Source organism: Pagrus pagrus (genome assembly GCF_965226575.1).
Source record: "Pagrus pagrus genome assembly, chromosome: 6".
Lineage (NCBI taxonomy): Eukaryota > Metazoa > Chordata > Actinopteri > Spariformes > Sparidae > Pagrus > Pagrus pagrus.
The window spans coordinates 23,080,130-23,096,787 of NC_140190.1; the positions used below are offsets into that span (position 1 = coordinate 23,080,130).

A 16,658-nucleotide genomic window follows, 5' to 3' on the forward strand; every position below is an offset into this window, starting at 1 on the left:
TTAGATATTTGCTTATTTCAAGTTAACACCAGATGTTTTTTTATTTCTAGATGTAAACTAAAATCTTAATTGTATTCCTGACATTTTGCACCTTAATTTTCATCTGAACTTTTCCTCTATTGTTTCAGCTCTGTCAGGCCTTCTATTATATAGCTTTGAGTATCCTAAGCTTTTGCATCAAATGCATTTTGTAAACTGTTTTTGATGCTAAACAGACTAAATAAAGCTATAACTTCAGTCTAATTATGTGCTCAGGCAAACGTGATTTCACAAATTATTATTAGTTTAGAAAACTAAAGAAGTAGTTGGACATTTTGGGAAGTGCGTGTATTCGCAGCCAGCTCTCTATATGAAGCAAAGTTGAAGGTTGTTCACAGCTGAAAAATGAGGACGCATCCCAAAATGGCGGACTACTCCTTTCAAATTGGCAGCAAATTCCATGTATGTATTTACTTCCTTTCCAGGGTATTTGACTCGAGCACTTCAAGACAACCCGTCACGGGACACCTGTGAAATAAAACTGTTGAAACATGTGTCGCTTATTTTGCAAAACAAGTTTTCAGTCAAACCACAGCTCTACAATTAGGAGCCAAAGTCATTTTTATGTCTCTTGTTGAGCACACACTGGTGTTTCTAATTAAGCTAAGCTAGCATTAATTAGCTAAATAACGATTGCAGCCAGCATAGTGATGAACGGAAGTTGATGGAGAAGAAAGTCAGGTCTCTGGGACTATTTCCATTATTGTCCTCAATATTCCCACCTCACATTAAGATTTTTTGTAGTTTACAAGAGTTATTAAAGGGTTTCTTTAGCCTCCTGTTAGCAGCATACTGGGTGAAAAGTTTTCACGTTAACCGTTCATTAGCTTCCGTGACGTCAACAGCGCGACATGTTAATTCACGCGATATTTCATTCTCCCGATCAATCCAACATGGCGCCGTAGGGACGTTGTTATTGTTCCGTCGCCTCTACAAGCTTTCGCCAGTACGACAAAAACCACGCAGGAAAACGGACGAGCGTGTTCATGCGGGCATGAGAGGAACATCTGGAGATAATGCTCAGATCCACCGGCTTCTTCCGAGGGATTGACTGCCCATTTTACGCTGAATACAGCGAGGGCAAAAGCAGTAAAAATGGGTGCAACAGACCGTACTGTCACTTCAGGCACAGCCAGCAGAGACGGCCGTCCTACGGAGCACCGGCAGATGTTAAAAAGCAAAGAGATCTTCAATCCACACAGAAAGGTGCTTAGTATTATTTATTAAATCCGCAAGTGACTTTAATGCTTTCACGTCTTAGCTGGCTGTGTTGGTAAGGAGGACCACAGGGGTGAGAATGTCAAAGCGGGTTAACGAAACTAACAACGATGTAAAGTGAATTTCTGTTTGTTAGCTTCACTCTTTAAATAACCGTCATTTAAGCATCTTACCAGTCCCACCCCTCCAACCGATGTTAAGCTAGGAAGTACAAGACAAACTATTCAGCACATACAAGGAAATTAAAGTCTCAAAGTAAGAGACGAACCGGAATTTGAAAGAGAAAAACGGATGATATGTACACTTTGAATAGATGTATATACAAAACAAAGCCTGGAAAACCAAATAAGGTACCCTGTACTGCAGTATAAATGGTAAATAGTCGGAGAGTGCAGTGTCCTGGGTCTGCAGGTAGCAGTGTTTGCACCATAACAGAGAGATGGAGACAGGAGATCATATAGCTACTGTCTTACTGTCCGATGTTGTATATATATGTTTTTGATGAATAATACTCCACTTGTCCTGCTGGAGTCTTATGTTGGCCCCCAGATATAATAACTTTATAGCACTTTTAAAAACAATTACAAAGTGCTGTACGTACAACATAGAAAACAATGAAAGAGTCAAAAGGCAAAACCAGTATTAAGTACAGCAGCAATTACAAATATTACTATAAAGACAACAGAAAGAATTACTCAGGGAGACAGAAATATGTAAATCCTGAATAAAACATCGATCCCAAGAGAATCCTGCTAATTCATCCATAAATACAGAGCATGTGAGCTTGTGTAGTTGCATACATTATGTTTTATGCCATATGTTCAACTCTCCCTGGCTAATAAGTCCTCTGAGGAACACCTTGTGATGTGGTGGGAAGTAGGGATGCTGCAATCCAACTGTTCTCCCCCTGGTATTGAGTAGGGCTGCAACTGATAACTGTTTTCATCGTCGAGTAATCTACAGATTATTTTCCAGATTGATAGATTTATTGTTTAGTCTATGAAATTGTGAAGAGTGCTCATAACTATTTGTGTCTTCTTGAAAAAGCTTCTTTTTCAACAGTCCAAAACTGAAATACTTTTAATTTACCATCATCAGTGACACAGATAAGCAAATGTTTGACATTTTTGCTGGAAAAATGACTGAAACGATAAGTTGCTTATCCATATAGTTGGCAATTCATTTTCTTTTGTTACACTGATCAATTAATTGACTAATTGTTGCAGCTCTCGTACTGATTCTAATTGCTAAACTCATTTCTAATCGGTATAGAACAACCTCACTGCATGGAACCGTTTGGATAAATAAGACAATGCAGTATTATACTCAGGGATTGCTGCAACACTAACATTGAGTGATTGGCCTTCTGTCATTAAAACAATGTAACTTAAAGCAGAAACACTGAATTTTATCATTTGAGTGACAAAGAAACTATTGTACGGTGGATTGATAAGTACAGCATTGTGGCAGACTGGATTGGTGCATCCCTAGCTCCTGAAAAGCTAGTAAGTGAACCTTTTTCTTAGATTGTTAAGACTGTTTGTCTTTCACTCCTGCAGAACAAGGTTATGATCCCTTCAACCCAGAAGTTGTGAGGCCCCAGGATCAGCAGAATGGAAAGCCAGCCGCCTCAGGAGACCTCAGCGGCGCTCTGGAGCTGGTTAACAAGGCCATCGAAGAGGTCCGCAGCGAGGTGGAGAGGGAGAAGAAAAAGCTATCACGGATTGGGGATGAACCGTACGATCCCAGCAAGAGTACCAGTGTGTCTTCATCTGAAGCTGTTAAGAGCAAAAAAACGCCACCTTCACACATGGCCTATGACCCTGGGAGTTATCAGATGACATCTGGAGGTTATAATCCCACCCCTGGCTGCAGCAAGTATACCTTGGATTCAGATAACCAAGGGAACAATAGTAACTCCATGGAATATGTTCCTACTTCAGTGAGGAAGCCTCTATCTCGGACACACACACACCAACTCCCCTCTCCTCCCCCGAGTCCAAAGTACTCCAACAGCACATCCTCTAAGTGTAAATACACTGTGGATAATTCAAGACCATCTACAGATATGGAGTACGACCCGCTGTCCAACTACTCAGCAGGAATCGCAGTGAAAAGCAAGAGGAACAGGGGTGCTGTAAAGACGGAGGGGGCGAAGACACACAAACTATTAGATATGTCAGATGAGGAGTGTGTTGTAGCGGTGAAAAAACCTTGGCAGCAGAGCGTAGACACAAAAAAGTACACTGTCTCTGACTCTGATGGGGAGAGCTCCGGAACAGAGTATCGACCCACCTCGCTCAGTAATGTCCAGCAGAGAAAAGGCAACAGTGGGTCACTTTGGGACGCTGTGGGAAAGGAGAGAAAAGAGAGAACTGAAAGTACGCTAAATGCACTGACACAGAGGAATAAAGAGGACTTGACAGGGGACTCTGACGTCCAGGAAGGTCTTAAACGAAAGGACAGCATAGAGAAAAGGAAAGTGACTAGTCGAACTAGTCATGAGAAAAGTGGCAAATCTGAGAAAGTGCACAAACTTGAAAAGGAAGTAAACAAAACAATTGGTAGTAAGAGTAGTAGTAGCAGCAGTAAAGACAAAGGGTCAACTAAGAACCAGGACTCTGCAAAGAAGGAGAACAAGAGTCATGGAAAAAGAGATGATAAGAAAAACATGGTTAAGGTTAAGACATCTGATAAAGTTCAGAGGGAAGGCAGAGACGAAAAGAGAAGTGATGGTAAGATCAAAGTTGTGGAAAAAGTAAGAACAGACTCAAGCAAACGAGATAAAGACACGGAAAATGGTGCGAGGGAAAGTAAGAAACCCAAGATATCAGACAAGGAAAAGGAACTCAGCAAGTATCGCCAACACAAAAATGGTAAAGTTGATAGCAGTAAAAGAGAAAAGGATGTAAAGAAAGTAAGTAAAAGCAGCTCTAGTAGCACAAGCAGTAGTAGTAACAGTAAAGGAATTTCTTCAAACAGTACAGATAAAGTGAAGCAAAACATGAGCTCATCAAACGGCAAAAAGCTTGAGAACAAACGGCGAAGTGCGAGTCTTAGCCACGCCGATCTGTTTGGGGATGAGAGCCCAGAAGAGGCCGAGCCGATAGAGATTGACGATGACGACGAGGAACCAGAAGAAGTGCTGGTGAGAAAATCTGCTGATGCTTTAAAAAGGGGACTTGTGAACAAGAGGAAAGCGTCAGAGCTGACGCCGTCTTCCTCTGATGATGAGGATGACGGCGGCGCGGCAGGTAAGGACGAGGTAGACGGTGTTGGAATCGACTTCTCTAGTTTCCAGGATCTGGACTTTGACTCAGATCCCATGGAGGAGTGTTTGCGGATCTTCAATGAATCAAAGGATGTGAAGAGGGAAGACAAGGGAAGGCAAGCTAAACAGGTATTTCTTTCTTGCCATAGTGTTTCATTTACTGAGTCATATTTTGTAAATGACCACTTGTGATTGAAAAACCATGTCTTGTTGTGTCCTCTCAGCCCTCTAGGGATTCAGAAGAGGAGAAAAGCACAGAGAGCACTTTAACAACTCTCTTCCCCGGTCAAAAGAAGAGAGTCTCACATTGTGTTGCCAAAGGAAGTGTAAGTTTGTCACCTTCACATTTTTGTCTTTCTTCATCCCACTATGTTGCCACGAGCAAAATTTAGTGGAAGTGGAATTTGAGTATTTTTAAACCTGGGCACATGTTTTGGTGCATCACACTTGCCAGATGTTTTGGAATCAGTCCTGTAGATCACCTCAGCCGGCAGCTGTGACACGGCTGCAAAGTAATTTGTTGGGCTAACTCTGACGGTCAAAGTTAGGTCCATTAAAAGTGCTTGTTTTTGTCACTGACAGGCTGAGGTTGTTATTCAAAGTGTCTGACAGCATTATGGAAATGATTCCTACAGAGATAGTAGTTGTTGTTAAATGATAAGACCCTTTTTGTAACCAGAAACGGAAGTCTTGCTCTGAAATCTCATGAAAGGTGAGTTGTTGCAGTAAGAAGATGTTTGAAACATGAGTCACAGTTTGGAGTTTACCTTGAGGAACTGCAAGCGAGAATGTATTTCCGGGCATTACTGACTGTTGGGGCTGACCTGAATGTTTTGAAACGTATAATGTTTCCATTTTGCTTTTTGTTAATGCATTACATTAGGGCAAACACTCCTGAACATTGTTCACCCCAGAATCCAGAATGAATTTTAGCAACAACGTTTCAGTACAAAGACCTTCATCAGGTTGTCTTTGAAGATTCTGTAGGTCTTCTCCTACTGATCCACAGGTGTGCAGAAGTTTTACTCTGTGAATGCATTGTATCAAAAATAAATAACCCAGCTGCAACATTATTCATCATTCATCATCACATGAATAACCATTAGTTGCAAGTTGTCGAAAGAGTGAAGCATCTAGAGTAACTTCAAAATTTACAAAGATGACCTCCAAAAAGACAAGTGTCAGTTATAACAAAGTAAACTGACATATCAAAAAATCTGCTACAAGTTTGGCAAATCACCTGACAACTGGAAGCAACAGCTCAGCCTTTTGCAACTGCTAGAAATGTCTTTATGGCTGATGTGAGCGTAGTGTGACCTAAATGCAAAGAAACGTAAAGGTTAACATTCAGAGTGAGACTTCTTGAATGAAGTCTAACTGGTTACAACAAGATTGTTACTATACAACAAAAGGTCGATCTCCGGTGGAAACGTTTCCATAATGTTGTCAGACACTAACAATAACAACTTCACCTCAGGTTTAGAAATACCGGAATTCCCCTTTAAGCCAGTCAGTGAGAGGTGAACACACAGTATCTCTACCTGGGTTATAAAACAGAATCACAAGATAATCCAGAACATGATTTTTATATAAATCATGCTTGTGTACAAAACAGTAATTGTTTAAAAGGAGTACAAGTTCTACAGCTTTATCACAGGAGGACTGTACAGAATAAACACAGTGGTAAAGTAACAGTGTTCAGTCGTGTAAGTATTATGACACAAAGATTCCCTCAGGCTTTTGGATAAGCTGCAGTTTTGTCAGTATCATTTGAAGTCAAACTCTAATGAAAAATATTATGTTTTATCACAGGTACAGCTGGTGGTAGAACATGAAAACAGACAAGGAAGTGAATACTAGAACAATGTGAAAGTATCTGTGTAGCGGGGTAGGTGTCGGGGATTTCCACTGGTACAGATTGCAGCATTTAAACAAACCATTTGATCCGACTATCAAGCAGTCAGCTGACTGTGTGTTATAAACAGTCAGGTCAGATATTTGGCAGCCTGATCAGCCTTGTAAAGATGCTTTTGACAACATGGTCTTTCTGGAGTAAACTGTTAATGGGTCAGCTTTACCTTTACCTTTACTTTTTATTAATTGAACTGAAAATATGTAAAAAAAGAAAGGCGTAGAAATACAGAATCCATATAAACAGAATAAAACATGAATGTAAAGGTGTTCAAATCAGTATCAGTAGCTATTTGCATCAGCTTCAGTGGTGCAGTAACATTATCATGACTAGGGGTAGACAGATTATCGGCCCTGGCCAATTATCAGGGCGATATTCAGCATTTTCCCGACTATCGCCATCGATGATTTTTCCTTCAGATTGTAGATAAAATAAACTAATTTAGAAATATGATACTTCGGCTCTGATGCAACATCCTCTCACACAATGTCCCTCACAAGAGTGAGCTCATACTGTATGTACAGTTACAGGCAAATTTCTGCTGCTTCCTTCTTGCAGGTAGCCAGAGAATAACTTAACGTGATTCTTGTCTTTTCAGCATCAACTATTGACACAAAGCGTTCACTTTTTAATAGAAATGTGCTTTTGTTTTTATCAGAATGAAGCACCTTCAAAATCAGCGGTGCGGCCGTACAAGAGACCCACGGCTCAGGAGGCCTGCTACCATCGGATGCAGATGGCTCAGCAGCAAGCTGCTCAGCTTTCTGCTTCAGTCAAAGCTGCCTCACAGAGCTCCAGCCAGAGCTTCTCTGGAGAAAGGAAGAGAATCGCGCACCGTCCCAACCCACAGATGACATCCTCCAAAACAAGTATGAGTGCCTCCAATAATGTTTTATCACATTTAAATTCAGACGTAAGATCAGACGTCAGGAATGTAAAAGTCCGGCCCCCTGGCACTTCTCTTTATTTCAAATCTGGCCCTTCTAAAGAAGTAGTTGAAAGGCCTGCTCTTTACTGGAGCATGATTCACTTTTTCGTCTATGTATAACCACTTTCCACTGATTATTTTTTAATACCTTAAAATGATAGCCTTAAGTAGATGTAATGGTCTGTCTCTCTTCTCTGATGGCTAATATGGAGCTATTCCAACTGTTTTAAGTAGAAAATCACGTGTGTGTGGGTTTCTAGGTCCTGCAGATGTTAAACCAGCTGCCAGTCGAGTGTTGTCCCCCAGCCAGACTCATCAGACTGTAAAAGCCCAAACCACCGCCGGCATCTTGTCCAAGACATCGTCCACGTTCATGCAGAAGAGGGTGGCACACACTCCCACCATGAAGGTATCCATAGAATCCACAACATTACATGCTGCTGCTTGTTTGGCTGAATGATTGTTTTGTGGCTGGATATCCTTGAGTTACCTCGATGATTTACAGGCAGAGGTGGGCTGAGAAATGTTTGTTTAATCTGTAGGATGTGATTTATCATCAGTGTTCTCTTTTCCAGAGTGCTTCAATGAGGCGGCCCGTCATCCCCACTGAGTTCGGGGCCAAAGTTCCCACCAACGTCCGCCAGCGCTACCTCAACACTTTCATAGATGAATGTGTCAAATTTTGCCCATCAGAGGAGGTTGCCTTCAATATGGTACGAATAACACCCAGCTTTCAAATGCTCTAATCAAACACTGCATGCAGAGGAGATTCAATGACAGCTTCAGCTGAACAAGTCCTGACAGAAGTTTGACTGTTTCAGGCTCTTGACGAGGAGAAGCTGGTGTACGAGCGCAGTAGCAGTAAGAACATCTACCTCAACGTAGCTGTCAACACCCTGAAGAAGCTCCGCAGCAAGAGCAGCTCCCGTCCATCACCTGTCACCAGTATGTCACCTCAGTCACTGTGCAGTACAGCTTAGAGTATTTACTCTTTGTTGATACACGTTGTGATAATTATGAAACATTCAGTGATAACTTCTTTGTGTTTTTCTACAGAGAACCCGGGTTCAGTCGCTAAAAGGAAGGCCCAGTCCCATGAGGAAGTTCTGGGGGGTCGTCTTGCTGCTACAACCAGCTTCACTGTCAACAGGATGGGGAAACAGCAGGAGGAGAAACTCATCGGTAAGGGACAAGCCATATTTGTGTTTTATTCTGTACACAGAGTACTCTGGACTGCAGTCAAGATGGCAAGAAGTGTTATGTTTGCAGTTTTCTCAGCTCTATTTCTCTACCAACCTTTTTCTTGAACACATTCTTTTCACGTCATTCCCATCTTCCTCTCTCTCTGTTTTTCCTTGTTACCGTGATAACATCGCTGGCAACATAAAAATGCAGATTATACCTCTGATAAAAACAAAAAGCTAAGAGAAGAAAAAAAACAGGAGAAGAAACTGAGAGACTCTTTGTGTCAAGTAGAAACTTGTGATGTTTGTTTAGTCTCTGATGTGTTGAGTCAGTTTATGGTCGTGAAACATATCAAATATCCATGTGACAACCTCAGGTGCTGTTTACCGCAAACTCCCGGCCCCGTGTCCTGACATCATGTGTTTGTTAGACTGTGTTTATAAAACTGTAGAATTATTCTTCTAGTGTGATGAATCCTTAATAACAACTTGTAATGCAAAAATACCAAACACTTCCTCATTACAGCAACTTTTCACATTTTAATTTCATGATTAACTTAAGACAAGAGCTGAAACAGTGGTCAGTTAACTTATAATCAATGAGGAACTAACTGTGATTATAGATTATATGTTAAAGTAGTTTTTGGAGCTGAAATGCCTCTTCAGTGGGCGAATTTGCTATTTTTAAACTGAATGTCTTTTGGTTTTGGACCGATGATTTCTTCACTTTCTCAGTGTGGGTTTATGACATCATTGTACAAAGACGGCATTTGTCCGTCTGTAACTAGAAACCGTCTTGTGATGGGATAACACCAGCTGCAACGCCCATCAACATGTTCACTCACATTTTCCCCCAAGTAGAAAGACAGATTCAACTTCTTTAGTCAATGAAAAGTAAAAAGGAAACAGATTCCTACAAATCAGTAGGATATGTCCGAGCTGTTTGTGAATGCAGACAGATAGTATATTTGAATGTAGAGTCTCATTCCCAGGACTTCAAATACTGACATTTTGAGGAGGGAGATTAAAAACTGCCCTTCACCTGTTGTGTGTATTATCTTCACGTCTGTGACATTTTCTACAGATACAGACATAAAAACGGTTGTGAAACGCTGGTATAATGTTGATTTGACTGTCTACAGGTCGTTTTCTGTTATATTTTTGTCGAAAACTGTGTGTGTGTGTCGCTCTAACCTGTTAACGCGGGTGCTGGAATGAAAAGCAAGAAGTATTTGCATGCACCCACGCTGCTAACGCATCCAGTGTGGTCAGCCTGTAACACGCCTTTTCTCTGTTTGGTCTTGCTTTGTCTGCCATGCGTGACATGCGCTGATAGTTTGAAATCAGTCTCGTGATGTTGGGAAGGCGGCGTGCAATAACATAAAATAAAAGTAATCAGTAGTTCCCCTCAAATGCATTAAAACTAAAGTAACAAGCCTGTTTTGAAAATGTATGGAGTAGAAAGTACAGATATTTATGTTCAAATGTAGGGAGTAAAAGTAGAAAGTTGTCAGAAAAATAAATTCTCCAGTAAAGTACAGATTCCTGAAAAATCTGCCTAAGTACAGTAACAAAGTATTTGTACGGGTCAACATCTGTCTCCATCTTCTATCCCTGTTTCTTCATGTTCTCAGTGTAGGTTTTATGACATCATTGTTCAAAGACAGCATTTGTTTAACTTGTTGTGTGTCTCACTGTAGGAGCCACACTGTACAGGAAGCTGAGGGCATACATGATGACAGAGGAGCAGCTCCAGGAGCACGGATACCCGAGATCAAACCCAGAGGCTCCGGGCAAAGCTGTCATATTCAACCTCCCAGAGAAGAAGGCCGTTTCAGACCGTGAGTGAGCCCACAGCTCTCACGCTAAATTACATCATCATTGGGATCTGTAATCCAGCAGTTATTTGACTTTCAGCTGACTCTCTGTAATGTGTTTCCAGCGTTCAGTAAGATATGCTGTCGGTGTGGAGCCGAGTACAAGATCAATGTCAACGGCAGCTGTGTACGGAAAGAGGAATGTAGCTTTCACTGGGGACGACTGCGCAGACATAAAGGTACGTTTGTTTTTATCTAGTGTAAATCGTCAACAAACATCGATATTATGAATGTACATGTTTAGCCAAATCTAACTCACTCTTCCTCTCTCCACCATCTTTTTGCAACTTTAATTTTCCTCTGTCTCTGTTTGACTCGTCCATTTCTTGTCTTCTCTGTCAGTTGCTGGAGGCTGGGAGACAAACTACAGCTGCTGTGCTGCAGCTGTGGGCGCACCAGGCTGCCAAGTTTCCAAGGTATCATCATTTTCAAGCCAGTCAAATATACAGATTATCATGGCTAAATGGGCTACTGTAGACATATAATGGGGCTTTTCGAAAGAAAAACCACTGTCAAACATTAAATTAACGGTGTTATATAAAACAAGGACAAGCTACAGGAGAAAGACATTAGTATCAACTTGAAACTACCTTCAATTACAGAACCGTTTCTCCCACAGTAAAGACCAGTGTAGTGAAGCTCCTGATGATGGTTCTTAAAACTGTCAGATGTTAATTGCCATCTGTAGCCGGAGCTTATAGTTTTGCAGACCAAATAACCTCTTACATATCTAAAATATATTTTTTACACGTCTGAGTTACTGGTGCTATAATTGTCTGACTGTAAATCAAAGGCTCCTTTACGTATGGCAATTTATGTGTCTGTTTCAACGATATAAGAATACAATTGTCACTCGCCACATGCTTCCATGCATCCTTTATGTGGCCATGGATGTTAAGCAGTACAACCACTAGAGGGCGCTGCTAAGAGTCAAATCGGTCTTGCATGGACCTCTAGTTTTGCTTGGCCATCGTCCAGTCTCCTCTCAGCTGTTCTGTGATAACTGTGTCTCTGTGCATCATACAGACAAGTTCAAAACTACAAAGATTCATGATTCAAGATGTTTATTTTCATTCTGGTTGTACAAGTACACGTGTGAAATTCATATGCTTAGACACTCCACTACAGAAATGGTAAATAGTAAATTAGTAAACGAAATGTATATAAAATGATAATAATAATAATAATAATAATAATAATAATAATAATGATAATGATGATACAATGATGAATAAAGAAAAACAAAAACATACAGAATAAAAATATGGATACGTGTCTGTATCTATCTATACATGTGTGTATACAGTACATGTATGTCCTGTGGTCGTTTCTCGCTCTAAGTATTGGCTACACTGCAATTCTGCCCTCCTGTGACGACCAGAGCTACTTCTTCACTGAGCATTAATGAGTCTTAATAATCAGAAGCCCACTGCCCCTTCATTTTGAAACACTACACATTGTCAGTCAAACACCTCCGGGGTAACTTACAATAAAACTTCTATCTAACTTGTTTTGAATTAAGTTTCTGCTCTTTCTTAACATGTTTGATAAACAGTCTCAGACTTAAAACATTTCATATTCCCACAGCAACATGTTCAGGACGGGCGGAAAGAGTCACTAGATGGCTATGTCACGACGTTCAGTAAATCTCTCCCGCCTGATGGCAACGGAGGCGTGTTTGCTTTGGATTGTGAGATGGTGAGTCAGACAGGTTTTTTTTTTACCTGCTAATAAACTCTGAACTGTCATCTGTGTGTGTGTGTGTGTGTGTGTGTGTGTGTGTGTGTGTGTGTGTGTGTGTGTGTGTGTGTGTGTGTGTGTGTGTGTGTGTGTGTGTGTGTGTGTGTGTGTGATTTTAGATTTGATTTATTTAAGACCAGTTAAATACAAATTAATTTGATTTCATTCTTTTGCTACAACGTCGGTAAAATTAAGATTAAAATAATAATGTCATAATGTCACTTTTACTGATTAGTTGTGCTCTACTGAATCTCCTTGTTGTTTTTTCTCTCTTATTAATCAGTGTTACACGAAGCAGGGCCTGGAGCTGACGAGGGTGACAGTCATCGACTCAGAGTTGAAAGTCATCTACGACACGTTTGTCAAACCTGAAAGCAAAGTGGTTGATTACAACACGCGGTGAGTCTGTCTCCTGCAGCTTGACTCTGTGTGGGTCGTGTCTGCTTGTGACTTAAACTTGAAATGAAAGTAATTTTCAGCTGCAGCCCTGTCACACCACAGTCTTCTAAAGGCACTATATACCCCACAGATTTTCAGGTGTGACGGAGGAGGACTTGGAAAACGCAACCATCAGTCTGAGAGACGTTCAGGCTGTGCTGCTCAGCATGTTCAGCGCTGAATCCATCCTCATAGGACACAGTCTGGAGAGTGACCTGCTCGCTCTGAAGGTACCAGGAGTCTTCGATAATCTTCAAGACTTTATGTTTGACACTTTTGAGGATGATTCACACAATGGAAGCTTTTCCTACAAAAGCAGTGTTTTTTCTGTCTGCTGCATGTTACTGACTATAGGATGTGCTTTGACAACATCCAATCAGGGCCCGTGTCCACATAGCATTTTTTAGGGGGTGGAACAGCACTGGTGGTGCGCTCGGGGGCACTGACACATGAAACAAGTGTTTTCGTGTGCTGAGAGAAAAAATGCTGCATATGATCGACACTGCACCTTTGCTGCTTATTATCCGTTTCTTTTTTATTTGACATCAGGACATCAAAGCAAGAAAGCTCTTGCAAAGAATTTTGCAATATTTTTATGCTATATCATGACACAGTATATGTTTTAATATTTTGAAATCTTTATATTGTATTATTATGTAATAATGCATTCTCTGTCTCTCGCTCTCTCTCAGCTGATCCACAGTTCAGTCGTAGACACGGCCATCGTGTTCCCTCACCGCCTCGGCTTGCCCTACAAACGTGCCTTGAGGAACTTGATGGCCGACCACCTCAAACGCATCATCCAGGACAACGGTGAGAAAAATCTTACAGGAGAGGCAGTTGTTTTAATGCTTTATGATAAGAGATGTTATAAACATTTGTTATGATCCATTACTTGTTGTTACTGAGTTGACATAGTCCATCTAAAAAATATAGTACTGCAAACATAGAATAACTAATTTCATATTGTTGATGATTTCAGGTTTATTTGCATCCAGGCATTAAACAGGTAGATGTTGTCGCAAAGCTCAGAGGCATTCAAACAAACAAACAAATCATTTCATGAATTATTTAAAAATAATGCTTTAAAAAGTGACTCAACATCTGAGTCCGTAGTCTGGTTTCATGCAAACAAAACAACAAACAACTAAAGATTGACTAATTGATCAGTCTGCATCAGTTAATATTGATTTGTTGCGTACATCTGATTGAATCAGACCCACAAATTAAAATGAATCTTTTTCAAATTACTCTCAAATTAAAGCCAGTTTTATTTGTGTATCATATACAGTGTTTTAATGAGATTTAAAGGCCCACAGCAGCTGCGCTTCCTTACAAGGCAAAGGTGCAAAACTCCCCCAAAAACATTTGGACAGGACGAACAATGAAAGAAAACTTTATAGGCGCTGCAGGTAGGAAAATGGCAATAGCAGAACAATTATCAGAAAGTCTTCACTGGTCTTTAACAGTAATGTAGTAAATCCTGTATAAAGATGTCCAATAAAACAAGTCCCAGGAGTCCAGTTCAGTGAGTGTAATTAATCCAAACTCATAAATATATATGTGTGGTGTGCTTGTAATATAAATTTAATCTAATATTTTAGTGCAGGCTGCAGTCCAGTAAATCAGTCTGCTTTATTTGATTGCATTACATTGATTACACCACCAGGTGTCACTCATGCACACTGAAGCCTGACTGTTAGTTTCATTCTGAGACACCTCAAAGCTTTCTTGATGCGTTCATGAAATTTTAAAGTTTTCGAGGTATTTTACAAAGGTTTCAAAGACTTCCAATGATGTAGTTTCTGTTTCGGAAACTTAACAGAGTTTTTGTTTTGTTCCTCTCTTATGTCTTCTGCTCCATGGCCTTCAACATTAACATTACCATAAGGTGGCCACATCCTCTGTGTTTTGGCAGTGTTGGTCTGTGGGTTGGTTGTTCCCCCTCTTTGGTCCAGGCTTAAATATATCAACACCTATTGGATGGATTGCCATTACATTTGGTGCAGAAATTCATGGTTTCCTGATGAGGTTTCTGAGGCTATGTTCAGATTGCCAGCCCAAATACAAATACAGACTTTACCAAAATTAATTTTAGGAAGTCTGGACAGCAAAAAATCACATGAAATAAAACTTCTACCACTCAAATCCAAACCACATTTAGAGTTGGTTTGAAATACAACTAGTTTGGGATGTGGGTGCATATATGCATGTGCATGGATATGCAATGACAGTCAAATGACACGTATTGCATTATTTTTTGGGGACCTAAAATATTCACAAAATAAACAATCAACTGAAACATTTTCAGCGCTGCAGTTTTCATGTGGAAGAAGTATGATTCAATAATAATAAGAACAAAATTTCTGTCATTTCACGTCTTTCCAGTGGAGGGCCACGACTCGAGCGAAGATGCGTCTGCTTGCATGGAGCTGATGTTCTGGAGGATCAAGGAGGATGCAAAGGTCAAAAGATGACCTCTGACCCCTCTTCTCCACTTTCCTCAGTTCAACTTCCTGCCTTCATGTTGGTTGAAGGGAGACTGGTTGCAGTTGAAACTGGAGGCCGACACCTGCTGTCAGAGCTTTAAAGTCAGAGCGTTGGGGTGGTGATGGTTCAGCACAGGTGAAGGTTTTCAGCAGAAAAATCGGGAGAAGAAGCCGACTGTCGTTGCTGCCTACTGGACTGAATAAGAGAGCTGCCAGTCCCCTCAAAGCAATAGGAGCCCAAATTAACAGTGTTTTCATTTGCTTATTGGTATTTCAGTTCTTAATAATGTTAGTTTTAAATGTATTTCTGTTTATTTGAGGAGAAAACCTTTCAATAGAAGAACTACCTAAAATGCCAGGGCATTGTCCGCTGAACGATGATGATTACTTTGATATTCATGCAGGCTGCGTCTTCAGCCTAACTTGCACTATAGAAACGCTCTTGTTGTACAGGGCCCAAGTCTGAGTACCTCATCTGTGTTATAAAGGATTCACTTCTAATGAACAACACGTTACTTAGTTACACTTAAGTGCATTGACGTCTTAGTCTGTCGAACATATTGCTTTGTAAATGCACTTGTGTTTTTCACATCGCACCTCGTTTTTCACTGATGCTCTGTTTATGGTGCGGCTCTTATCGAGTTGTTAGTTGGCTCTGAAACCTGACTAGTCCTATAATACTTGATCATCTAAAACACCATCTGCAGAAATGTAAAGTCTCTGCTGCTACCTATTTGCTAGTATAGTCGATGGATTATATCACTGTATTTTATAGTTCAGACTGAATACTGACTATATCCTCCACTGTCTCTGTGTCATGTGCACTGCATGAAATAAAACAACAGGTATCATTGTGATAGTTCAGCCCTGTTGAATTAGACCTGGGTTATTAATTACAAACATCATCATTTAGTGAGTTCCAGCTAACGTGCTGCTTTATGTTGGACATGACTGAAAAAATTACTCGAGTGCTGTAAATATGCTGTAAGCAGCTTCCTTTTGTATTTGTTCATTTTGGTTGTTTATCTTTTTCTATTAAAAGGTGTAAGATAAAACAAGTTCTCGCTGTCTTCACATCTCAGCAGTCTAGCTGCACAACAGTGAACGGACGTAACAAAGCAAATCTTCTCAAGTGTTGTTCAATTTTGAGATAGATGATTCCGGTTCTGGTGCGCCGCTTCCTGTCAGCATTCCCCACTCTGAGCCTGAAACTTTGTCCTTCAGGTGGTCCAGAGCTCCCACCGGAAGAAAATGTTAGTTAACATTTCAGCAAACAACTGATATGAATGTTTATTACCAGACTTTCAATTTGGCATGTGGAGGTGATTGTGGTGGAGCTACAGATGAGAGGATGGCAAACCAGTGAACTGATTATCTTTGTGTTTGGACCTGATGGCCGGACAAAATCAGACAACTGAAGACGTCACTTTCTGGGAAACTCTGATGTGATGCATTTTTTAAAAGTTTTTTTTGTTTTAGTTTTATAATAACAGAAAACTTCTTAAACAAGCAAATAATACCAGTCATTTTTTGCATTTTTAACGACTTGCCAATGAAGTTGT

At 40.5% G+C, this 16,658-nt stretch overlaps 1 protein-coding gene across 1 annotated transcript; it reads left to right on the plus strand.

Annotated features, from left to right (window-relative positions):
• The first annotated feature begins 940 nt into the window (after positions 1-940).
• On the plus strand, positions 941-16,148 carry rexo1 (REX1, RNA exonuclease 1 homolog). Its single transcript, XM_084354370.1, has 16 exons — positions 941-1,245; positions 2,817-4,657; positions 4,753-4,854; positions 7,099-7,309; positions 7,629-7,777; positions 7,944-8,081; positions 8,190-8,313; positions 8,425-8,550; positions 10,253-10,393; positions 10,495-10,608; positions 10,772-10,845; positions 12,017-12,127; positions 12,453-12,568; positions 12,699-12,837; positions 13,300-13,420; positions 14,996-16,148. Exons 1-16 carry the CDS (start codon positions 1,056-1,058, stop codon positions 15,082-15,084), a joined length of 3,786 nt encoding a protein of 1,261 aa, XP_084210496.1. The 5' UTR covers positions 941-1,055; the 3' UTR covers positions 15,085-16,148.
• The last annotated feature ends 510 nt before the right edge of the window (positions 16,149-16,658 follow it).